At 47.2% G+C, this 26,490-nt stretch overlaps 2 protein-coding genes across 2 annotated transcripts in view; one reads left to right on the top strand and one right to left on the bottom strand.

The window, feature by feature from the left end:
* SCAI (suppressor of cancer cell invasion) overlaps positions 1 to 23,951 on the bottom strand; it is a 37,207-nt gene extending 13,256 nt beyond the window's left edge. The window contains exons 1-8 of the mRNA XM_088525451.1: positions 23,899 to 23,951; positions 23,772 to 23,816; positions 10,549 to 10,680; positions 4,466 to 4,561; positions 3,748 to 3,834; positions 3,069 to 3,167; positions 1,655 to 1,751; positions 725 to 823 (exon numbers count right to left, since the gene is read on the bottom strand). Coding sequence (XP_088381577.1) covers positions 725 to 823; positions 1,655 to 1,751; positions 3,069 to 3,167; positions 3,748 to 3,834; positions 4,466 to 4,561; positions 10,549 to 10,680; positions 23,772 to 23,816; positions 23,899 to 23,951 — 708 coding nt within the window. The remainder of the gene's footprint in view (positions 1 to 724; positions 824 to 1,654; positions 1,752 to 3,068; positions 3,168 to 3,747; positions 3,835 to 4,465; positions 4,562 to 10,548; positions 10,681 to 23,771; positions 23,817 to 23,898) is intronic.
* Positions 23,952 to 24,766: 815 nt separating this feature from the next.
* On the top strand, positions 24,767 to 25,846 carry RPL35 (ribosomal protein L35; the record flags this gene model as incomplete). Its single annotated transcript, XM_088525450.1, has 3 exons — positions 24,767 to 24,909; positions 24,990 to 25,071; positions 25,678 to 25,846. Coding segments are annotated over 3 exons (375 nt in total), but the record flags the coding sequence as incomplete, so codon positions are not given.
* Between the last annotated feature and the right edge of the window lie 644 nt (positions 25,847 to 26,490).

Genomic DNA, 26,490 nt, shown 5'->3' with positions numbered 1-26,490 from the left:
TGCCATACTCATATTTCTGTATTTGTATGCAGGTCACGGAGCCTTTACACTTGGAAAGGCAGCAACCCTTAGGGACTACGAGGAAGTACACAGCACAAGCACTTGAATGTATAGCTGAGAGAAAAACATTCGCTCTCAAACGATGCAACTCCACTTTAGCTTTTCTAGACCCGAGGAATTTATTTTCTTTTTGACAAGTTTTAGAAGCCAGTCATGTTACAACTATGCTAAGGGACACTATCATTAATTGTCACACTATCATTAACTGTATTTTCCATTATATACTGCTCAGGTATGGCCAGCGTAATAGGCCAGTACTTCCAACAATCAAAGTACACTCTGAAACATAGTCGAAATATCAGCAAATTGGATTGGCTTCCACAATCACAGGACTACAGCTGTCCTGTACAGCTGCCTTTCCAAAACACCAACCACGTTACCTGCTGTGCATTCAACTCCACCATTTTCTGAACACCAAGATCAAAAACAAAAACGGCATCCAGGTGGGTCTCTGCTTCCTGCTGCTGTTTTCACTACGCTACATGACCAGATCTGACTCTTCAGGAAACAGTTGTCACTGCTACACTACTGTAAATACGTTTCAGTGATTCAGTTGGACAGGAATTCTGCTTCCACACAGAGGTGGTGGTACAGGAACACTTTGGTGAAGTCGTGATTTCATTTTATTTTTAAATTGACAATTACAAGGAAATTATATTCTCACCTCAATAAAGGCTGCCACTTCTTGAAGAACCAGGTTCCATTCTACCTGATCCTCAGTATTAAAACGATGAGTGTAATCTTCAATTTCATCTGACAACTCCTAATGTAAAAAGTTCAAAGAAAAACAAACAGTAAACTCACTGATTGACTATTAAGCTCTCAGTTTAAGAAGTTTACAGTTTGGATTGCTTTACCAAATCAGTTGGTTTTCAGACAACAATCTGACAAGTCATTTAATCTTAAAGTTTCATCATTATCTGATTCACAGAAGATATTCTCCGAGGCATATGGCAGGGATACTAGAAAGGCAGTGATGAACAAATGATCTGTATCTGTTGTACATAAAGAGTGTGTTTGAGCACTCAGAACTTCACTCCCCCAACAGAGAGAGATGCAGATCCAACCTTTCCAATTTCATATAAATATCTACATCCTTAGCATTTCCATGGGTCTCTGGAAGGGGCAAAATGTATTCAGGATGTGTCCTAGAAGTGGGACTAAGTGAGACAGGCTGGAAAGGGAGAGAAATAAGCTCAGCATCAAACTAGCAGACATTGGCTTTCACAGCAATGAAGTGTCATGAAGACTTGGACAAGATTACACTGATCCCTTAAAGCCTCTACAGGAATGAAGATATACCAAACGTAACTGGGTGATCCTTACTATCAGATGAATAATATCCATCTTACAGTTTACTCTCAGCTAACTATATAAATTTGTAAATCTTCCTCTCTAGCCAAATGTTCATGTCTCAACAGCCATTCATGTGATTTCTTCTTCCATGATTTCCAAGAGCACAGTCAAAGTAAACGAGGAAAGAATGCAAAGCTCTACTGCAGCAGCTATGCTAGAGGTTTAACAAGCGAGATTTTAAAGGAAATAGACTCTAACCAGCAGACTCCCACAGCTCTTAATCCTCATTTTAACGTACCTTTACAAGGTCCTTTACCACATCCATTTTGTTGAGCAAGAGACAAACTACTATAAACCTTGCATAATAACGCAGCTTCTTAACCACCAATTCGGGCCTAAAAACAGCAACAAGAACAACACAAGGAAATTTAAGATTAAAACAGAATATCAATGGGCAATTGGCAAACTATGAGGGAGGGAGGAAGGGAGCAGACAAAGACCAGAACAAGACTGAAGAGATTGCGGGTTTGAATTTCTACCTACATTCATACGGAGACCAAACAGCTACCTGGCTACTTAGAGCCTTATTAAATATCGAGTCCAGCAGGGCATATTTAGCATATAGGGCCATAAAAAACAGCCCAGGAGAGCCCCAAACACCCCCACTCCTAAGCTCCTTAGTTGAGAAGGGGCATGGGAGTCAGACATAACATCTGACTCTTCAAACCTTTCGACAGTTGTATCTGACTCCACTGAGATTACCACACAACAATCACAGCTGGCTCCGAGGCCAAACACCTGAGAACTCCAACATCTGCAAGTCAGCATGGCCTGTGATTACTCATCCATTTCTAAAATCTTCTAACAGCACCTAGAAACATATGTAGTCAATCCTATCTTGTCTGAAAAAGTTCAAGCACTCAGACTGAAAACGAGAATTTGTAAGAGACAAGAGCCCAGGATTAACAGATACCAGAACAGCACAGGCAATCTTTCATGTGTAGAGCACAGATGCATTTAGACAACAGAACATCTGCAGAAGTACAACTAATGAAGTCCAGAGATCCTTGAATGCTCAGCAAGAAATTCCTTAGCTGATACTATCTAATGATTTCTTCTAACTTTAACCAAACGAGGGGACCAAGGTTTACTGGCTAGAACACAGGAACAAGATCCAAAATCAAGTTCCCTACCTGTTCATATCTCCTATTCTAAGTTCCAGGCAGGCAGCACCTACTCTCTACTGTCACAGCATAGCACTGTTCCAAATAATTCTCTTCCCACATGGAGTCTTACTGGAAGATGCTTTTCTCCTAAGGCTTCTGGATTTTGCCCCAGCCAGAGGGGGCTGTCGTACTGCCTTTCTGAAAAGCCTCATGAGAAGAAACAAACAGGTTCCTCTGCTTAATCCCACCCGATTTACCTTCCAGCTGCAGAACGCTAGTCCCCAGCACTGCTACTGCTCAGGACCCTGCGCAATGAAGGTATGGCCTGAGCAGCTCTCCAGCCAGGGCCAGAGAATAGAATATGCCTTCAGTCATGGAGCAAAGCTCTTGTTTATACCAGGGTTTGTAAGCATGGTTGAAGGTTTAGAAGAAGCTTCCATCACCAACATTGATTTTATCCTAGTTCTCTTCCTATAAACATAGCTTATACTTATTATTTTCATACACAGTTCTAGTCCCAAAAAAAGAACATCAGTCCAGACATACCTGTCTTCTTTGTTGACTTGGGAGTAGTAGGACCTCTGCCTAATTGCTGAATAGAAGGAGAAAGCTTCATTCAGATAGCTGGTTTCAGAAGTGCGCAAGCTGCAGGGGAAGATGCAGATTAGCTCGCTGCTCCAGATGGAAACCCGTGCCCAGCCTTCCCCTCCTGCCCCCTCAGCCACCTTTGTGCAGCAGTGTCAGAACTCCCTCCTCAAGTCACATCATATGAAAGCCAGACTCTCATTCCTTGTGCATGCAGGGAAGAGAGATTTCAGAGCTTGGATTCTATTTCAGGGAACAGTGAGATCTGCCCATCTTGTGCCCATATGTACAGGTGACAGGTTAATTTAAAAGTTTAAAGGAACGTTAAACTTGTAAATCACACTTCTGCACAAGAATCAAATGCAGCACATGGAAGACTTGCAGATACTTCTGAGGTAGAAAATAAGTCCTTAGGCAGTGCCAACGTGATTCTAGCAAAGTGGCATCAGGCTCCAGGTGCCTTTTTCTGCAGCACCCCCATGCAGTCCCAGACGCCTCCTCGTTCAGACAGGGGCATCAAGGTTCCACTGACACATTCATTTCCACCTCAGCAGCCTCCTGTCTGAGCATCCATACATTTGGCATGGAGCTGCCACTAACACTGCATTTCCCTACTGAATCCTTTTCTGTGCTTACTTACTAATAATGGTAATAGAGCTGCCCAATCTTGGAGGCAATTTCCCCAATTTGCCACCGCTTCAACCCATACCGATTGTCCAATACTTGTCTATTTCGCAAGAGAGAAAAGAAAGATTAAAAGGCATTCCAGAATTGCTGAGAACATCACACCAGACAAGACAAGGAGCCACTGTAAGGAATTCTCATTTTGTTACTGGTGTGGCATCCCCGGCAGCAGTCCCTCAAGAGCCAGCAGCATTGAATACACACACCAGGCCGATGACCATTATTTTACAAAAACTTGCCAGAGCTATATTTTAGTATTTTGCACAACATACACAGAACAAATGGTCACAACTTCCCATGAGAACCCATGGACTACACAGCCAATGGAAGGTGTGAAAGATTAGAGCCCACACTGCAGCACGACGCTTCACACCATTCCAGATGGGTTCCTGCACTGCAGAAGCCATCATCCCAGCTTCTCCTTAGGAACACATTAAAGCAATACATATTCAGGAACAACAAAAGGTTTTGTTTAAAAAAACAGTCAGACTGAAAACTCTGCAGCATTTTAATTTATTTAGACTGTGAATACAACAATGACTACTCCCTCCTTTCATGCCTGAACAACACAGTGAAATCTCAGTCTTAACCGGGGCCCCTAGGCACATCAAAATACCAGAGATTAAAGTTGCACTTAAATCCATAGAACACAGTTGCCTAAAACAGTTTCTTACCGATGTTGCTGTTGAAATTTCCATAGCTTGGTGTAAACATCAAATGTTCGCCCAAAATAGGATTGCCATTGCTTTTGCCCATACTGAGGTAAATCCCTGCAACAGACAAGTGACAAATGCAGAGTTCCTGAGCAGATTTCAGTCATCTCAGAAGATCCGCAGCAGATTTACATCAATGACGGGACAGTTTCGTTCAGAACTGACTTGAAATGTTTTAAAATTCAGCCTATATGTATATTCTTGCTAAGAAATAATCTTGTGATTATATGCACATAAAGCTAAACTGGAACCTTAAAATATCATAGGCAAAAAATCATCATCACAACACCCCAACCCAAGAACAAGCAGAATAATCTAATGAAAATTAGTTCATTTAGACTCATCTAGATTGATAATATTCCTTGCCACTCGTTAGGAAAACCATCTTTTAAAAATGGATGAGGCTGCTCAATGTGTTTCAGACCTGGACCCTGTAACACGATACCCAAACCAGTTGTCCGGAGGTCCCCAGGTCAAGCAAGCGGAGAGATGCCCCCTGCCAACATTCCCTGGGTCAGGTCACAGCACAGCAACATTTGTCACCCTCTCCCTCTTGTTCAGTGATGGTCTTGGAACAAACACAACAGAAGAAGCCCAAATCCCCCAGGATCACAGAACAAACATGGCTTTCAGGCCCACACAGGTGATTCAAAGCAGGTATTCACCTCCTTGCTATGGAAGTGGAGTAGCTTTTGCAAGAAGTCATAATTTTTCATTTGATCCAAGATGATTTCTTCAGGGAATGCTCTATGAAGCCACTGCGCTGGTTACCCCACCTGACCCACTTAATGCCTTGGTCTCCAGCAGACTGGCACAGAAAAGCAGCAAACTCCCTCCCAAGCCTGGCCAGGCTGCAGGGAACCCCCCGTTTTGGTAACGGGGCCTGTTCTCCGGAGGAAGACGACAAGCAAAGCAGCACGCTAGGACTTCCAGAGCGACGTACTGGCTCGTTTCTGCTGACTGTAATTGCTTTAACAGCACCCTAGGTAGAAAGGAAATTAATATTCCTTTGCTCATCAGCCAACTGTACTTCCCACACAGCTTGAGGGGACCTAGCTGAGTTTCTAGATGCAAAACCAATCTTATCTGCTACCTGCCACTGCTGTTCTAGGAAGATGCTAAGGAGTCTGGGCAGGATTTTACCAAAAATTAAGGTCCTTCCAAAGTTACAGTTGGTTTCATGGAATCTTGGAACACGCTATGGTGCACTGAGAGCAGGAGTATAAACATGTGCACTGACACAACACACATCTTCATCTAAATGCAGTTTGATAGGAACACACGCAAATTTAAAGCATTTACTGAAATGAATTGCTCAACATTTCCTATCGCGATAATAGATGTAAGCACATTAGCTAAAGGAAGTTAAGAAACTTCAAATAAACGTTTAAGATAGACTATGTGCTTTGGTATAGCACGAAATAGTACCAAATTTAATTAGTTAATGCACAGCTAAGTTTTCATGCTAAAATCCAATCTTTATAATTTTCAAAATTAAAAAAAAAAAAAAAAAGGCAAATATAAAACACTCAAATTGATGGGGGGGGGGGGGGGGGGCGGAAATCTTCCTGGCACTCATTCAGGAATGGCTGAATTAGCAAGTTGACTCAGAGAACCCTACCAGTAGTAATTTGGGCTTTCCAGGCCAAACTGCCAGGGGTATTTGAGCAAAGGACTGGCACAAAGTGACGACAAAATGCTCCCCTCCTCCTTCAAGCAGCAAGGAAGAAACAGCTACTTGAGCAAAGAAATCAGGGAATAAACTGCCGTGTGTTTTGGGGTGCTGGTGCTGCGCTCCCCCCCGCCTCCGGCTCCGTTCCCGCTCTGCGCGCGCCCGGCCGTGCCCACGGAACGCGGCCAGCGCAGCGCCCTGCGTTTGCCCTGCCTACATGAGACAACGGGCACATTCCACAGGGCCCCGTCCGCGCGGCGCACACGTGCCTGGCCATTGTGTCCCTGTCACTGCTGGGTGTCCACACGTGTGCTGCTCCAGCAGCACGCCAGCCTAATTGCAGCTGGCATAGCTGCACAATACCATGCAATTCCTCGGCTCCCCAGGGAACAGGAAGGATCTCCATGGAAACAGACACTAGCACTTGTTCTTTTCATAGTATTCTGACATGGCTATAATAAAACTTCATTTATGACAATACATTACCATGTTTCCATCACAGATTTCTGCAGACAAGAGCAGCTTTTGCTGCCATCCGTTTTCCTATCCTTTTCGCTGTTTTTTGTTTGCATGTTGCTTCTACAGATCAAGAAATTTTGCTGTGAGAAAGTGGATGTTATAAGCAAGAAAGGACATCTACTGCATAATTTCTTTAATTAAGGTACTGTGGTATCTGCATTGTTTCCCGAGAAGTTGTCCAGAAGTACTTTGAAAGCTCAGCCCATTGTGAAGTGCAGTATTAACACAGCCTCCCACCGAAGCAGGTCTGGAATACGTGATCCATAAGGTATCACACACCCAACCTGAAAGGAAAACAGCCCATTTTGCTACTTGAAGATCTGTAAAAGGGTAATAGAGTTCTACGGAGCCAAAAATGCAGCAGTCCTCTTTCTCTCCTCTATACTTGATCAGGATGCTGGATACACAGGTACTCACTCGCACAGTTACTGACCAGCATTAGAGAAGGGAGGATACGGCACCAAGAAGCATTTCAGATGCAGAGGATGACATGGAGCTGCAGTGATTCAGGACTCTCTACCTGCACATCAGCACAAAGCATGCCAGCAGCACCTGCAGCAACTCGGTTCACTGATGCCATCACTATGAGAAGTCAGTCCCCTCCCTAGACATCCAGGGCTACAGTCGGCTGCAACACCCAAACCTAACAGGTCCTGTCTTTTCCTCAGTGAAAGCAAGCAGCTGTCCATTCAGCAGTATGTCTGGACAGCTGGTCTTCTGGAAGGGTAACTGAAGAGAATGGCCTAGTAATGGAGAAACTGGAAGAAAGCCTGCAAAGCTCCAACCCCAGGACTTTTCAGAGACACAAAGGGTAGCAGGGGAAGCGCTGCACTTACACTGGCAGGAACTTGTTACCAAGGGGACACACAAAGTCAGATGATAGCTGAATTGCAGCAGGGGATGTAAATCACAGGAGGCACAAATATCCAGATAATGAAGCTAGAAAGGCTGTTAGAAGATGGTTGCACTGCAACATACTGCATCTGGATCACTAGACTTTTGTGCATGACAATGGCCATGAACGGTTCTCTAACACAAACCCATTCCTCCATCCATGCTTGTTTTCCTGGAGCCACTCATCCACTGGTGTTTTTGACATATTCATAATTATACTTAGTGGTTTTCAGGAAAAGACAGATTTTGGGAGCCATCAAGATCAACAGACAACAATCAGCATCATGCAGAATGAAGAGGCTGTTTGCATCGTGCACCTTACTAGAAATCTGAGAAACAAATGAACAGCAAAACGCCACCATTTCCTTCCAAGAAAGGAGTTGTCATGATTCTTGCAGCCTGCACAATGAATAACAAGACCTTACATCTCAAGAAAAAACACATATCAAACATCTTTTCTTACAGTTTCAAGCATCCCTACCACACTGAACACATTTAAAACTTCCTAATGGTAAAAAGAAAATAATAATTGGTAACAGAATGCCATGAAAAACTGCTTCTTACCACACTCCCTCTGCTCCCTCCAAGCATTTTTCTCCAAGAGAAAATCTGGTTAGGACTGGGAAAAGAAGGAAAAGAGAAACCGGAATATACATCACTAGCAATTGCTTGTAACACATGGTTTGGGCTGTTCAACGAGGGAGTAGAGATACCATAAGGATGACCTCTCCTCTGAAAGTTATTTTAGCAGGTAGGGCCGCAAAAGAATGAATATCACTGCTGGCGCAAGCACGAAGTATACTTTGGAGCAGCAACCTTGGCAGATCATCATATGTTTTCCTCAAATGCTGTATTTGGCATCTACATTGGGAAGAGAGGAAGGAAATGCTACTGAAACAAAGACGTGGCAGGCTGAGCCCCTGCATTTTTGGCAGCAGCAATAACTAAGCAGCTGCCAACACAGCTATAGGCTCAGTTCCCTGCAGCTCAAGTGCCCAGAAGAGGCTTCAGGAAGGAAATCGCTGCTCCCCTCTCCCTCCCCCACCACTTCATTTCATGAAACGCTGTAGGGGCAGCAGAGCACAAAGCACAGCAGCGAAGGCCACCATCATCTTCCAAACAGAACCGGGCAGGCACGCATCACTGCGTTTATTATGCTACAAGGAAAAGCAAGCAACTGGATGAAGAATCAGGATACTTGCCAAGTCCTTCTAGGTGAACTGTCCAGAAGAGAACAAAGCAATAACAGAGGAGATACCTGAAAATTATTTTGCTGCTTTTCCTAGTCATTATTCCCATAGGAATCAGAGAATCAGAAATCCTGTGGGTAAAATGGTGGTTAAGTTCAGTGTGACAAGAACTGCATTAATCACGCTGCAGTAAGGACAGGCACAGACTCCCATTCTGGTGTGGCCCTGCGCTCACACAGCAGAGCTGGCCCCCGAAGCCCATCTCTCTACTCTGATTCCATGCAAATTCCATGCAAAGAGATTTTCCATCCTCCTTTCACCCAGCTAGGAAATTCTTTCTGCAAAAGACCATAGAAGCTAGAGCTCTCATTTGGAGACATGATGCAGATTCCGATTCCCTCGCTGCCAAAGAGAAAAGACGAAATGGCCACAGGTGCTCTGCTGCCTCCGCGGCTGAGCTTGAGCACACATGAACAGCCTTATTTTGTCCTCGTCAGCACTTCAGGTCGAAACTTCATACAAACTGCCACAGAAAGCCCATCTGAGGGCTGCATGGCACTACAAATCCCGGCCTCCAGCCCACAGCCATTCTGCTCTACAGCCTGTTCTGGGGCTCTGGACACACTGAACACGGGGCCGCCTGCCTTCACTGCCCACTCGCCAGCCACAAACTGTTTGTTTTCAACTTGGGTAACCATCTCCTAAAACAAATGAAAGAGATCATCAATAGTTGTTTGAGGGGAAAAAGAAAGAGGAGGGAAAAAAAAGGAAGAAAAAACATCTTTGCTTGCCATCTGTGTTTGAGTAACAGCAAGCTATACAGGCCCAAACATACAGTATTACTCAGAGACCAGTAAGAGGCTGAACTGCCAGCTACATGAGCTAGAACTGTGTTGCTCATGAGATTCTACAGGAACACTTGGAAATAAAACACTTCTTGAATAAATAATCTTAACTTAGAGTACATTAAAATAAGTAGGATGTCCATATCACTGTCCAAACAAACTGTTTTCCTTGAATTCTCTATTATTCTTATTCCTTTTCTAACTGGTCCTGAAAGAATAACCAGACAAAACAGGATTTTGCTACAGATGCTTTGTAGATAAATCCAGATTTTACCATTCTCCAGAGTTTAGATTAAATTTAATTTGATCCCACCAGCTACACACAGGCTGTGGAAGTCTAAGTCTCCATTTATCACCTCCTAGCTTTCTTACAAAATCCACCCCCTCTCCCCACTTTAATTTTTGGCTTTTCCCCCCACCTAAGATTATCCTTCTTTCATCATCTATTAGGTTGGTTGGTTGTTTTTGTCACAGACTCTGAGGTTTATGGATGCTATCTCTTGAACTTACGTTCAGTCAACTATGTACAGCAAAATCTGGTCCTCAGTTGCATGCTTCTTCACACATAGCTTAAAAGCTGTGTGTGTTTAAAATTAAATTTTAATTTTGTGTTTAAAAACACAAATTCTTCATGGAATTTCCAACATCTAGTTTACTGTTACCTGACACAACAGACACACAACTCACATTTTTCCCTATCTCCTCCACTCTCTTAGAAGTGCCCAAAAAACAAGTTCTCCTGCAAAAATTCCTGCATACATGGTCCAAAACTACTCATAAATGTGTACTTTGCTCTCTTCTAGACAAACTTAGTGTTTTTGTGTTTCACCCGTGCATCTGACTTCAACACCACTCACATATTGAAATAAATGTTCCTTTTTTTTTTTTTTTTTCTTCAAGGAACACTATCAAAAATCCACTAACCTTAAGCCATTGAAGAGCTGTTTAGATTTATCCAGTAAGTAACAAAAGTCTGTAACTGTCTTCCTCTCTGCTTGAGGAATATCATCTTCAGCTCCTCCTGATGACATGATTTCTTTTAGGGCAAAGTCAATCCTAAGAGGAAGAAAAGAGCCACATTACTGGAGAATCTAACTCAGCCAGGTCAGATGCCCGGGCGGTTCCACAGGGATGGTAAACAAGGAGCATGCAGCTCTCCCCCAGGTCACCCTCCTCAATGCTCATTAAAAACAACAGCTGAGAATCAAAGCATGGGAATAATTATTGCAAGATGCACTAGCTAACAGACCGAAATTAAAAATAAAATGGCACAATAATAACATGAGGACTGTATTCACAAACACAAAGCTGTCAATAAAAGGATTTAAACAAACAATACCTGGATTTCACACTTGCACAAAGAAATCCTCTCTAAATTTGCCTTTACCACAGAGTGAGTGTTTATCCTGCAAGAGTATTTAGAGAGAAGCCCAAGTTCTGTTTACATTTCGTTTTCTTCTGCAACTGTTGAAAATTGTAGCTCACTAGTTGCTACTGCTATAACATAGCAATTTTAGACAAAATGGTAAAAAATACATACAGATCATGCTTTTTCTGCTTCTGCAAGATTTAGTGCCATGGTTTGTACTGCCCACAGTGATACCTGCATCTATTTTTACTGTTCACAGGACTAAAATGCCATGTCATGCCACCTGAACAACAAGAACAAAAAAAAGGTTTAAGATATAATGCAGATAAATCTAGTCACTGACTGAGGAAATATAAAAGGCCACAAAAGGCAGAGCAGCTTTTAAAAGCTTACTTGAAATGCACATACATACAACTGTATCCTTTTGCTCCTTGCAGAGTGAGCTACAAATTTCTCAAAGGCAGCCGGTGCGCAGCCCTGGAAATGGCTGCCACGTCTCGGCCTCCTCTGCACCCTGAGAACAGCAGGGCAAGATAAACACGCCATTAACCAGGCAAATGCAGAGAGAACCCGCGGCTGACAGCACCTTCGCTGCTAGATCTGGTAAGCATTTCTGTTAATAAGCTCCTGCCCAAACGGCAACTTGTTGTTTGGCTGCTATCTGCATAAATAATTAGCTAGAGGTCCCAATTCCAGCCAGGGGCTGTCGAGGCGAGCTTCTGGCAGTCACGGGAAAGCACCCGGAGATCTCCCTCACCAATTATCCCGACAAACTTCACCGTTACAGAGCGAGCTTTAGGAATACTCCCCGAGCCGGAATTTAACGCCTACCAAAGGCAGCTCCCCGGCCGGGCAGAGCGCGGTGCGGCAGCTCTCCTCGTCGGCCCGGTGCTGCAGCGCGGGCACACGCGTGGGCGACGAGAGCGCCCAAACACAGCGGGCGACGCCAAGGCCTTCCGGGGCCGGCCCGGCAAAGCGGGCGGGAAGACCTTGAAGCACCTCTGAACGCTCACAGTCACAGCACGGAACACAACACGAGAAGTACTCCAAGCACCAACACACGAAACCAGAGCAAATAGCGAGAGCTGGAAACCAGGTGTTGGGAGCAGCCGGGAGGTGGATCGAGAGTCTCCGGCAGAGGACGATACCGCAGGTCCTGCGCGCCGCACAGCGAGCTCGAGCGCGTCCCGTGGCGAGGCCCGTGGGCTCTGCACGCCCCGCTCCAGAGGACACGATGCTCTAGAGTAACTCCAGACACAGATACATACTTTTTAATTGGGAGGTTTGTTTCAGTTGCAAAGTGCGTTTAATACAGTCCATATATCATTCCTTGAATCTAACGGTAAACTCAGTTTTATTTTATGCCACCTTTAAGTTACGCTAAGCCATCTAGTTGAACTAACCAATCGCAACCAGCACTACCAGCGACCCAGTTGATCTGCACTTGCCCCGGGGCAGACAACTGAACCCGCTGCTTTCTCATGCTAGAGGACTCTGCTAGACCCCTGGGAAAGGAGCTGCTCATGCAGTCAACCGATAAGCTAGAAAATTCACTGCCTGCCATTCTGGAAGGCAAGAGAGTGCAGGAAAATCACTTTTAGAAAAGCAATCTCCACACCATAAAAATCCAGGGGAATTAAAAAAAAAAAAAAGAGAACTTCTGAATACAATAAATAAATAAAGTATTCCAGACTGACTATAGACAATCATGCTGTGTTTTAAGAGCCTATTTCAAAACCAACCGGTTCCTTTATCTTCGGCACCATACTCATCCGTGCAAAGCCAGAGGAATGGAGAGATGCCGCAGGTAAAACCGTGCGGGTTTGGAAAGTCTTGTGCAGCTTCAGCTTCCCAACGGGGCGACCGCGCGACGCCCTGGGCAGGGGGCAGCGCCGTCTCTCTGCTCACGAAGGGCCCACTGAAAGCAGGGGAGCAACCTGCCTTCTTGCCAGAGCGCTGGTGATGGAACCAGGCCACAACCCCATCCACGCACATTCTTACACTGCAGAAAGGCCTGGGAAATGCGTAAACCCTAATATGCTCCACTAGCACATTATTTGTTTCCCCCTGTTCTCCCAGGTTCAGGGATGGAGACCGTAGGTTGCAGCCAAGCCAGGCATGCTATAAAGACAACGAGCAGCCTGTTTAGCCTGGACGGAGGCATTGCAGACCCGCGGATGCCGTGGGAGGCAGCGCTCCAAGGCAAGGCATCCGGTCCCGCCGCACCCCCGCTGCCACCTGGCATCTCAGGAGGTCATCTGTCCTTACCCTAAGAGTCGTTCAGCCGGTATGTTAACAAATGCTGTGGTAGAAAATAGATTTGGTGCCGTTTCACAAAGCCAAGCATTATGTGTGTCTCTGCGTGGTCACCAAGGGCCAGGCTCCAAATCAGCAGGGCAGCCCTAGGACAAGCTCTTCAGGACCACGCAGTACCACAAAATTGCATCCTTACCCCACAGCTGTGTAAGCGGAAACCTTCAAACTCCCATACTGCATATGCCCAGCAACGTTTTGGCTTGTCTTGCTTTAACAATCACAATATCACAAATACCTGCTAAAGGTCCCTTCTGAAGTTTGGAAAAAAAAACACTGAAATACAGTTAAAGGTATTAAACTAAAAAAAAAAAAAAACACTAAATTTGTTGCCATGACAATGTCTCTATTGTCCATTCTCAACATACCTTCTACCTTCTGTTTTGCCAGTGCATTTCTTATTACAGAAGGGAAAGACTTGAGTGTTTTATTCAGAGTCCAACATGCAATGCATAGTTTCATCAGCACGCCTTAAATGACAAGTTTAATGCTTATTCCACAAAAGGCTTTGCACAAAACTCTCCACCTGAAACCTGAACCTGTGTCATGAGCTGCAAAGACTATCTGCCAGCTTTTCACCCACACAGGCTAAATTCATCTCTTTGTCAAACATTTTGATGGTATTCCTCTCAGCCAACCTCAATCACCTGAACACTAAGACAGGCACAAAATTAATCTCATTTTCTACTGCCGCTTTTAGATGGAGGGAGGTGACCCAGAAGGCATTTGATTCGAATTAATGGAGAAGCCACTGGGCACTTGGGACAAGTTATTTTATCTGTATGTAGTAAATAAAACACAGAAGCCTCCAACGCCTCCTTAGTTCGTGGGTGATTTTACAGGCAAATCTCTGTTACAGAGAAATAAAACTGTTCATATTTCTACAATTAAGAAACAACCTCTATTCTAACAACCTGGACATGTGAGCATCATTGCCTATGGGGTGGAACAGATAAAGCAGATGTATCCAGACACCCCCTCTGCTGGGGTGAGAGGAGGGACCTGCTGCAAACAGCCGGCTCTGGACGGCGACACGGACGAGCTCAGGCTTCGCTCTCCTCTGCTGATTACAGGCATGTTTTGGCTCTGACACGTACTGTGTTCAGAAAGCAGAAGCACTTCTTTACCATACACTGCACTTACAAATGTACATGGTGCAATGTAAAGGCCAACTGAAAAATCCTTCAGATTACGTTTTAACTATAAGTACAAATCCTACTTAAAATGGACTGGTTTCTTACCCACTGTAAATTTACCTTCATTATGAATACACAAAAAAAAAATCACATAGCAGTTACATTATAAAAATATTCAGGCTAATGCCCATAACAGACAAGAGTCTCCCTTCTAGGGCAAAAATAACCAGGAAAACAAATCAGGGTTTAAAACAAGACAGAAATGAGAAAACAATTAAGACGAAGCAGCGCTGTAATAAGTATGACGATTTCCATCTGTGAGATATTTTTAGAGAAGCCGCCAGAAGGTAATTCTTCCATGGATTCCAAATTCATAGAAGCATTTTTTGTTACAGACATGAGATGGGCGCTGCTGCGATTTCAATGCCGGTTTCACTCAGCCACAACACATGTCTGAATACAAAGGAAAGATGGGAAGGGGAGAAAACAAAACAAGAGCTGCTAAATGATAGGTGAAGCGGGCTTTTCCAGTCTGACAGAGAAGAAAAATACAGTTATCTCATGCACTGTTTTTAGCTTATCATTCACTGGGGAGATGGTATTTGGTGCTGTGTAGAGAGAGAAGTATCAGCATGAGCTTCTCAGGAAAGGAGGAGGTCTTCCCTGCACTAAAGGCTGTGCTGTACTGCAGTAGCACTACAGACAGGAGAATATTATCATTAGAAACAGCAAGTGGGCAGAGCAAAAGGAGAAAGACAGCTACTGACATTGTCCTTCCCTCAGGGACTTTGGGGCTCCAAATGAAATATATATATATATATATATATATATATATACACACATATATATACACACACATACACACACGCACGCACACACACACACACATAAAATGCAAACAGTAGTACACTGCAGCGTGGACCTCTCCTTTCCCAAGGCCAGATCTGCACTGCTCTTTTGCAAACAGACAGTTCTCCCAGCTGTGAGAAACCAGCTACATTAGAAATATTTGCCTACTCAATTTCATGCCTTTGTGCTTGATGCTTTTTATTTTATTTCATGCAAAAGAAACTGTTGGGTTGTTCTACATTACATTTTTTTTTAAAGTAGCACAGGTTAGAACGATGCTGCCAATAAATAAATAAATAAAAGTCTCCATGGCTTGCTAAAGGAGGCACTAAAACATTACTTTAAAAAACTTAAAATAAGTCAGAAAATGGTGACTTCCAGCAAAACTTATTATCCTTTCAAAGATTTTTCCAGCTCCTCAGGCTATGCAAGGGAGACTGGGCTAGCTGAGCGCTGTACGTGCCAGTTTTGTTCCAAAGGGCTCTCGGAGCTCCATATTCCAGGTTTGCACAAATTCACCTCATTGCAGCATTCCAGAGCGACAAGACTATGCAAAGCAGCTGGAGCAGGAGACGGGATTGCATAAGAAACGTATGAAAGTTTCATGAACTAGTTCGTATTTTTAAAGTTATGTGTCACATCACACTCGTTTCCACTTCCCGGAGGTTTGCTGGCTCTTGGCTGAGGTTTTCCAGGCTCAGCCGGAGGGGAAGGAGGCTGCTGAATCAGGGGCTTGCGGGCTCTCCCTCCAGGCCGGCACTCGGGGCAGGCTCGTGCAGCAAGGCTCACCTCGTGGGCTGGGAAAGGACACTCTGCTTCACAGAAATGGAGCTGCCTGCAACGGCCCAGCACAGGTCAGCGAACCAACACAATTAGACACTCGCCCCTTCAGCCAGGCCGGTTGTTCAGTCAAGAAGCAAAGTGTTTTGATATATTTCCATTCTCTTAAAAACAGTTCATTTCCTAGACTGAAGAAGTATCCATACGGAGAGTTGGAGAGCTCAGATCAGTACAAGGAGATGACTTCCCCTTCACACTTTCTGGGTTCAGAGGAATTAGCAGGTTGCTCTGTTTCTGCACTGCCCGGTATTTTACAGGCAGAGCTGTGGCCGTGTCCTTAGCCTAGGCTTTACTGCTGCACCAGCTCATCTCTTGAAATTATGTGCCCATGGGTGGCACTCTGCACATCGCCCACCGAGCGCCACCCATAAAAGGCTTTTTTTTTTTTTTTTTTTTTTTAACTTCTTTTTTTGGGGGTGGGGAGACAGGGTTGTCTGTGGAGGACAATTCCTTGAGTATCAGCTAAACCACAGAGCAACAAATTTATCATGACCCAGAGAACTGATCAATGTGACCCAGTGAAGCTTCTTGGCTAAAATTAGAAAGAGAATTTGTATTTTATTTCAGGCTCCAGCCCTTTTGATTACTGAGCTTTCAGCTCGGTCCCTTAAATAACCTGCACGTAACCTTCAGAATAAGGCTGCGGATGCAAATCTAACAGGACGATACAGGTTGTTCTTGTTTGGGATGGGGCTAGGGGGAGAAAAAGAGCTTTTTCTTTTTAGAATGAATTAATTTCATAATTATTGCCCCCAAAGACAGCAAACTGAAAACCAAGCAGTGAACTAGGCTAGATTGACTATATTGATTAACCTTCAGCTTCAATATCAGAACTTGTGTTTCTGACAGATATTATACGCAATAGTAAACTGCCATATGAACTACACGTCCTAAACTCTTGCTGATCCCGAGTTTCACTGCTTGCATCAAACATAAACTGCTCAGGATTTTCATCTGAGATACTGATTAATATTAAAATAGTAGAGTTGAGCAGAAAATATAATCCTGTGCTTAGACATGTGAGCTGGTATGTGGCGGCTGCACACTGCCTTGCACTTTCACCAGCAGTTTTATCATCATAATCCGGAGATCATGGCACAGATACTTACACACTGCCTCTCAAATGCCTCCTACTCTTTATCTAGAGACACAAAGGATAACCAAAAAGCAAAAGCAATATTAGATAGGAAGGAGAAAAAAAAAAAAAAAAAGGGAATCTGAACTGTTCCCCCACAAAAATGCAAAGGTGGAGAACACATTCCAACCTCCTGGGACTATAAAGGCACAAACCTTGAGTAACAGAGACTGGTGTTCTGGCCGCACATTCCACATCCATCACGGGCAGAAGAGAACGTGATATGAAGCCGGATGTCCAGCTGATTTCTACTTCTTATCAGCAATTTAATAACGCAGATAAAACTAAGCTCTTGTGCAGCCATACTCAAAGCCTGGAACCATCATCTCTCAATTCTCTGCCAAGAAACACTTCTAATTCTCTTCTCCCGATTTCCAGATCAGATCTGAACATTGTTCTGCTTCCAGAAAGCCTCCAACTCCCATAAATCGATGCTGAAACCCGCGCTGGCCTCCTAACAGCCCACTGACACCTTGCAAAAAAGAAAAGACGGCTGCCAAGAATCTTCCTTATCCCTGCCGATTGTGCCACCTTTACTGTTGATAGTTTATTTAATTTAAAAGAAAAAAGAAAACGTTGACAGCAGTGCCCAACAAAATAAAAAAGAAAAACCCTGCATTTGCACTATACCACAGCCCTTTCCCATCTCACCCTTTCCACACACACAGAAGCTAAGAGAAAGCTATTGAACCATGGCAGATGGACCAGCACCACTGCTGCCACTGGCTGGGACAGGTAAGGTTGCTTATTGCCTCCTTCAAGCAACACATCCAGCTTTTCCTCCTATCTGCCTCTCCTCTCCTCCTAAAGGCCAGCATTTTCACTTTTTGCATTTTGCTTCAAAGCTAAATTGTATGTTTTTGGAAAACCATCTGTGCGTTTCCATGTTATCTAGCTCAGAGCACTAGTCCTGACAGAGCTTCAGACAACACAAAGATTAATTAAAAACTAAATTCATTCCTTTGCTCAAAATACCAAATTCTCCACTGCGGGCCACTGTCCCAAAATTTCTGAGACAGCAATCAATTCTATTCAAGAAAAATACTGAGCTAAAATAAAAGACTCTAAGCGCTTCATAGCTACTGGAGTGAATGCTTCAGCGAGGATGGCAGAGAACAGTTATATATCAGACACATTAAAGCTTGACAAACAGAGGAATCAGAAGTGTCAGTTATGGTGATTTTATAAAGAAATATGAGAAAAAAATACAGATTTCTTTACTATTCTGGGGTTTTTAGTAGAGGTTGCAAGCAAACACAGGCATTCCTCGTCTCTAAGCACTGCTCGCTCGGGGCACGTCCGCACTGCAGCGGCTGCAGCTCCCCCGGCCGTGCCGCTCGCGCGCGTGGCCGCTGCAGGCCGAGCGAAGCACCCGCGCAGCCCCGCGCAGGGCGGCCGCAGCCCCGGGGCCCGCCGCGGTGCGACCTGCACGCGGAGCACACCACGAAAAGCACCCGAGCAGAGCCGGGCTTCGGAGGCATTCTCGGATTTTGAACACGTTGTTTGAATGCAACACAAAGTAACTTCAAATACAACCTAGGAAAGGGAAATTAGTAGCTATTTTATTCAGTTTACAACGCTTTTCAAATCATGTTCTCTCTGCCTGGATATTTGTTTCAAGGAGAGATGCAGCATAAAGGAGAAGGGAAGGAAACAAGAGACTCCTGTTTTGTAAGCAGCTCACAACATGGCTGAGCCCAGATTACCTGCAGATACCACCAGCCCTTCTGCAACAGGGAATTCTTGAAACAAGCAGTTTTCCTACTAAAATATACCACTTTTACAGCCACCTTGTAGAAGCAGCGCTAGAGCAGCTCTGCAGGCTGAGCGAGAAGTGAGACATTTTTAAAAAGGATTAAGAACATACAAAACCAGCCGAGCCTTAGACACTACCCACACACATATGCGCAGTCAGCCAGGAAGCCCCGTATCAGATCAACCCGTGTTCACCCTGTTGATCCTTCCTACCTACCACAACCACCCCGGGCTTCCCACAGAGCACAAGGAACCGCTTCAGTTACCTCAGGGCTACACGTGCCGGACCCTAAGGCATGTAGTAATGCTTTTCAATCTGTCTTTCCCCTAAACATGAAGTAATGCTTTTCAATCTGTCTTTCCCCTAAACATGAAGTAAACATGTTCCCTTCTTCTGACTTCCTCCAAGTTTTGTGAAAATTACTGGCTTTTTGGGTGTGTGTGTGTGTGTGTGTGTGTGTGTACATGTGCGTGTTATTGCTTAAAGCAGACTGTCTATATCCAGAATGATAACTTTTTTTTTTTTTTCTCCCCAGAACAACATGGAGCTACTCATTACCATCATGCCATGGAAACACAAAGCTGTCCCTTCCAACCCTGTCTTCTGCATCAAGACATCACCTAGCCCACACCTAAGCAGCAGGCTCTTCTAAACTCACTTTAAATGCAGGAGACACGATATCATCATGTAATGCCTATGGTCATTTTCAATCATCTCCATAACACAAAACTTTTGCTTCTTGTCTTTGTTTCTGCCACTGGCAATTTGTTCTGCATTTGTCAATTCTGCGCCCTCTGTGATCCCCCCTTCCCTGCAGTTCATGACCCCTTGTATATAAGATGAAGAAAGGGCAAAGGCTGAAAATGTCACCACAGTTGGCCTCTGTTCTTTTACTGACTTAACTAGTTTGAGCTCATTTTTAGTAGCAAAGCCAGACCCCGAGACAGAGTTACTCAGTCACGAGTCCAGAAATCCCCAGAAGATGGTTCAGAAGCTACGTGGAAGAGGACGCAACAGTTTCCTCTTATCCACTTTTAATTTAACTCAGACCCTACAGCGGTCCCTGCATGCCACCTAAACAGTATTGGTCATTTGAATGGTATGAAAGAACAATTGAAGGGAAAAAGAAAGGAAAATGAGAGAAGAACATTAGTCTAGTCTGCTTTTAGCAGGGATATGAGGGGAAGATCAGCTACTGCAGGCTGAACTGTATCTACATTTCACAAGCTAAACTATTCAGTGGTTTATTTACATACAATGTGCTAAAATGCCACTTGTGGTTTTCCTTAATTTGTGACAAGGCCCATAAGCCACAAAATCATAGAAAGTCTGCAAATCAGACATGAACTTCGTACATAAGCCACTGCAAGAAGGGAGACAGATTTTGGAAGCGCGGGCACAGCAAGGGTTGAAATGCGCCTGCTAACACGGCAAGGTGCCAAAACGGCACTCGGACTAGAAAACTCAGGTCACCGAGCGGCTCACGCTGCAGGAACTGCACATCATAATGTAATTTTCACAGCCGAGCCGACCTGCAGCAAGGCATCCGGGGCCTCAGGTCTCCGGGCTGCCCTTCCATATCCGAGTGGAGGGAATTGCAGTCAGCTCCATTTTATGCACATTTGATGGCAAGATGCCAACACAAGTGTTGACTGAGCCAAACCTGGGCCCCCTTGAACTAAGCCATCACCTAGAGCACTGTGGAAAAGCACATGCCTCTCATAACCAGAGCAGCCAAGTTCCTGAAAAGCATCCACATTACAGGATAGATTCTTTTTTTCCTCTCTCTCTTCTCAGAAAACCACTGGTTTTTTAACCCCTTGATATACCCTCATTAGTTCAAACAGAAAAAGGTTGCTCTGTGATACAACTTGATGTCAAGGTAGTGCAGGAATCAGGGGGCCTCCTTCTAGCAAGCCAAATTATTTACTAGATAACCCAAACAGCAGCTCAGACCAGTGTTATCCAACCTGGAGGGCAGTCATCATCATACTCTATATCTCGTTAGCTTTCTCAGCCAAGGTGTTAATGGCTGCTTTCCAACTGGAACCTCACTCTGAGGAACAGAACGCAGCGCAAGCTAAGGAAACCTATTTGATTAATTTAATTCACTTCCTCTCCCAAGCCAGTGTTTGGAGCTGGGCTGCCAGCAAGCACAAGAAGTGCATGCAGTGCCATCGCTCGGGGAATTCACCTTCCAGAGCAGAAATTGCTCCTAGACCATTATCCTACCACACAGCAGAGAAAGCCCTCTGCTAACTTCAGCTTTAATTATATTGGAACAAAGACTAGAAACCGAATTTCTTCAAATAATAATAGCAATAATTCAAAATACTTCAAACAAAGAATGCTCTGGACCTGCCGTTCCACCCAGGCTTTTGGGATAACACACTTCCTTTCCCAACCGACATCCTCTGAGAATCAGACTGATGATTATTCTATTCTATTCCCATTGCAGGGTCTGCTGGGCTCCCTCAGCACATGTAAACTGCTAGGTAATATTTGTGTTGGCAACCAGCTCGCATACTTTACAGAAACAGACCTCTTCCTGACCCTCCGTGCGGCTCCCACGTACGGCCCAGTCCCCTCCTTTAAACTGCTTTCTCCTGCTGCAGCGCATTCCCCGCTCCGTGCCTCTCTTTCCAGCCTCTATAAAAACTCCATATCCAGGATGGAGTTTACGTGCTTAACCAGAGCAACTCGGCTGGAACAGGCAAGCCTGCAGAGCGTCCTCACACAGGATTACCAAAGAAAATTAATAGAAAACTTGCCTGTACAGGCCCTGGCTTTCCTTCTACAAAACTTGCTCTGATAGGACATTTCTTTGAAAAATCGCATCAAGACACAGTTCTATACGTTAAAACTGACAGCTGTATAATGCCATTAAAGACAAAAAAAAATCATCTCAGAGCAGTTTAGATTTCCATAGTAGAACTCCTCTTCCCTCACATCGTGCATGCCCTACACAGTAGAACATGAGCCAACAATGTAATGAGTCCAGACGATCAAATTAATTCCCATTATCCATTTATGCTACTGCAGTTTATCGCAGCTCTATTTGCAGCCAGTAGAGCTAAACCAGAATAAGGTGATGCGAAAAGGAGCCTGAGCAGCGCAGAGCGGGCCGACACAGCGGCAGCCACATCATGTGACAGCAGCGGCGCTCGCAGCAGAGGAAGGCCGGTTAAAATCCCCCTTCCTCCTCCTCAGTAAATCTATGCCTGCAAGGAAACATTTGGGGAAACACGTTTTTTTAATGCTCTTTTCAGAGCAGTGTCTATGGAATGGATTCAGGTTATAAGCGTCTCAGGCCTTTGAATCATTATTCTTGCTTTTTTATTACTTCCTTCCAGCAAATAAAAACAGTAGCACAGAAGTGAATAACAATGCAGCCAAGCCATATCGTCTTCCTCTTGCTACACACTTTTAGCATTTTATCGTGTGCCCGATTTCTCACGTGAGCACCCAGCACAGTACTGTTACCTTTATCATTCTTGCACTTAGAGCACAGCCCAACCAGTCATCTTTCTGAAGGAATCTTTTAATGCTTTTAAGTGACATTATACATATTTCATAATAAAACTGAAAGCTACAAAATTCTATTGATAACCAATGATCCCCACCTTCTTTACAGCACACAAAAATATCACTTCCTTCCATAACGTTTCTACAAATCGGTTTCTATTTCTGCAGCAAAATACCTGGCCATTGCATTTGCATGCTCTGTATTATTTTGGCAGCCCAGGATGCTTGGCGAATTACACTCCTTGCTTCGTAAGTGACTCACTATTTCTTTTAGTTAATATAAAGCATGATTTGTAGCAGTTCATCAAACCATCTCAGACGGGTCCAGCTTCTCCCATACCAAGGGGAAGGCTCTTTTTCCTAGGAGTATGATCTACAGTCACTTGTCATGCCCTCGTATTTGCTCCTTCAACACTCTGAGCAATCCAGGTTACAACTGTTATGCAACAGGGTTCACCCAAGGTCACGAGACACGCTGCATGGTAACTGCATGTGTGCACCCCTGCAGCAGGGCCGGCAGCAGCACCATCTCCCAGGGCTCCTGGGGCTGCCACCAGCGCCGCAGCTCCGCGGCCAGCAGCAGCGGTGCAGGAGCACCGGGACACTCGCTCCCGTCAGCACCGATCACCTCGCCCGAGGGAGCCGCTTCGCGTTAGCCTGCGCAGGGCACTCGAAGCACGGCGCGCTCCTGGGCAGCTCCCACAAAACCCAATGGTTTTTTACATCACGGAATCCATTTTGGGGCTGGAGAGCTGAAGCGCTCGGCAGGGACACAGCCCGAACACGGGTGCTCGGGGCCGCTGCTTTCATTACACAGGTGCCACCAGAACTCTGATGGCAGCTCTTCCCCTTCCGTGCAGGGTGGAATTGAAGCCAAAGCCGCCAGACAGGTGCTTTGATGATGCTTTACTCAGGCAGCCGCTGGTTATGAAGGTTTTTTTAATTATCATTTTCCCACGAATGATAGCGGACACGAAATCGGAGGGGAGAAACCCGTGCAGTAAAACCCTCCCCGCGGGGCTCCGCGGGCACCTGGCGCGCAGCGAAGCCGGGGGCCGCAGGACGGGGCTGCCGAGAGAGCGCCGCTCCGCAGCGGGGCTCCCGCGGGCGCCTGCCAGCCCCGGAGCCCCCGCCGCGCCGCGCCGGGCCGCAGCGGCTTCTGTCCCCGCGCAGCGGAGCCCCGAAGGCCGGGGCCGCCCACCTGCCGCCCGCGCCGCCGCTTACCTGGGCCTCCGCTGGCGGCAGCGCGTCTGGGCCGGGCCTGGAGCTCTGCGGGGACGAGAGCGCCGTGAGGGGCGCGCCGGGCCTGCCGCGCCCCCCGCCCGCGCGCCGCGCCGCCCCCCGCCCGCACCTGGAGGCCGGGCCGGCGCGGGGCAAGCGCTGCCGGGCGGCCCCTCTCACCATCCGCGCGCGCCCGCGCCGCTCCGGCTCCCGCTCCGGCTCCCGCTGCCGCCCGCGCTGCGGGAGCGCCGCTGCCGCCCCGCGCTAGTCTCGGCCGCCTCGCCCCGCCCCCGCCGCCTCCCATTGGCCGAGCGCCCGAGCCGCCGGCAGCGCGGCCGCCTATTGGCGGTGGGGGCTGTCAATCCAGTGCCCCGCCCCGGGCTCCCCCCGCCGGCGGCGCTGCCTGGAGACGACCCGCGCGGCGAGCGGCGGCGCCACCGCGCGGGCAGCAGCGGCGCAGCAGGGCGCAGCGCGGCGGTGCCCGGGAGCCCCCGGGAGCCCCCGGGAGCCCCCGCCGCCCCGGCCCGCCCGATGGGGCCCCCGCACCTCCGTCACGGCGGAACCGCCGCGCAGCCCCCGCGTGAGCGGCTGCGGAGCCGCCGCCGCCGCGGGGAAGAGCCAGCGCCCGCCGCCGCCCGGCCCCTGTCAGCGCGCCGGGCGCTACCACCGCGCCGCACACGGGGGGGAGCAGAGGGGCGGGCACTGCAACGAGCTCCTCCCTCTCGCCCCCCGCTCTAGGCACCTGTTGGTAGGTCCCGTCCGGCAGCGCCTTCCGCGCCGAGTCCCCGCGCGGCTTCCGTCCTTTCCGGCCGGCGCTGTGCGGGAGGTGCCATCATGGTGAGCGGCTCTGGGGCCCGGGATGCGCCGCCATCCGCCGCCATCCGCCCCGCGCGGGGAGCGGGCGGCGCGGGGGGAGCGCGGGGAGCGGCGGGGCCGCGCGGGGAGCGGGCGGCGCGGGGGGAGCGGCGGGGGCGCCGCGCTGACGGCCCGCCCGGCGCCGGCAGGCCAAGATCAAGGCGCGGGACCTGCGCGGCAAGAAGAAGGAGGAGCTGTTCAAGCAGCTGGACGACCTCAAGGTGGAACTGTCGCAGCTGCGCGTGGCCAAGGTGACCGGCGGCGCCGCCTCCAAGCTGTCCAAGATGTGAGTGCGGGGCCGCGCGGGGGGCGGCGGGCTCGGCCCCGCGCGGCCGCCCCACGCATCGCGCCCGTGTCTCCCCGCAGCCGCGTGGTCCGTAAGTCCATCGCCAGGGTGCTGACCGTCATCAACCAGACCCAGAAGGAGAACCTGAGGAAGCTCTACAAGGTGAGCGCCCGGCGTGCCGGCCGCTATGGCGTTAGTCCTGTGCTAGCCCTCCGCTCGGGAAGCTTAATGATCGGAGAGCGTTTGGTAATGCTGGGCTTTGGGGCAATCGGGTCATGGCTCCTTGCGGTGTAAATTTTAGCCTGCTACTGCCTTAAATTCGGTAAGCAGAGCATGGATTTGGTCTCATCGAGAGAATCCTCTGTAGAGTGTCACTGTTACACGGTCTAGGGTGTTTTCCAGAAGAAACAGGTCTTGGAATTGAACTGCAGGTGCTGCTTACTGTATTGGAAAAATAATGTTACTGGCTTGCCAGATAATAGAGAAAGTCTTTTGCTCAAGATGCTTCTCTTATTTACAGAATATTTTTTATCATACATTTGTATTATTTAGAGCAGGAGAAGAAAGTATTTCAGGAAAGACTTGCAAGGTTCTGCTGGTCCTGAAGTTTGTATCAGTTAATATGAACTCATATCTTAATGGTGGTTCTGGAAAACGGGCAGGTGAAAGACTCCCAGTGCTGCTGCTGAAACACTGACAGGCAGCACATGCACCCCGTCCCCTCGTTGCAGTCTCCCAAACTTAACTCTTGTGTATTTTTGCAACCAGGGCAAGAAGTACAAGCCTCTCGATCTGCGGCCCAAGAAGACTCGTGCCATGCGACGCAGACTGAATAAGCACGAAGAAAACTTGAAGACCAAAAAACAACTGCGAAAAGAACGCCTGTACCCTCTCCGGAAATACGCCATCAAGGCGTAAAACTGTAGTGTACTAAAAGTTCTTATACTAGCTGAGTATTTCTCATTAAATACAACTTGGTTTGGAAGGTGTCACTGATCTGTCTTTAATAGAAGCGAGGCAGAGAGGTCTTCAGTTTCACGGAGAAAAATCAGGACTCGCAGAAGGCTCGTTTTAATTTCTTTATTGCTGGTGAAGATATGTAACTAGCACCTTAACTTCTTCCCGGTGCCGCGTGCTCTGTCCCAGGAAGCTGCTGCCTCAAGGGCAGGTGCCGGGAATGGGGCAGGGAGCGGGCTCCTCTCGTCCGTGAAGCCCGGCCCTCCTCCTGGGGCGCCTGCTGTGCCCCCGTGCTGCCCTGGGGTGCCATCCGGAGAGGAGCCGCGTGGCTCTCGCCAGGCTTCCTAGCGTGGCAAAGCAAACGCAGGTCATGCTGCCAACCCCTCCGGGATGCTGGGCTGCGAGTTCCAGGCTTGCGTGTGAGCCCGGCAGCCGGGTGCCTGTCGGGCTGCGGAGCCTCGGCTCCGGTGTGGAAGAAGCTGGGCACAGGGCAAAGCCTCGGAGAGCGAGAGCAGCCGGGGCTGCTGCTCCACCTGCAGCACAACGGCCTGGAGGAAAGGAATCTTCCCTCTGAAAGATCCGATTGTTCCCACCACGGTGGGAAGAGAGGATGGGGAGGGGGAA

Source organism: Tinamus guttatus, unplaced genomic scaffold (genome assembly GCF_059628265.1).
Source record: "Tinamus guttatus ecotype Peru unplaced genomic scaffold, ASM5962826v1 Tinamus_guttatus_pri_ptg000226l, whole genome shotgun sequence".
Classification (NCBI taxonomy): Eukaryota; Metazoa; Chordata; class Aves; order Tinamiformes; family Tinamidae; genus Tinamus; species Tinamus guttatus.
This window is presented reverse-complemented; position numbering and strand designations above follow the sequence as displayed.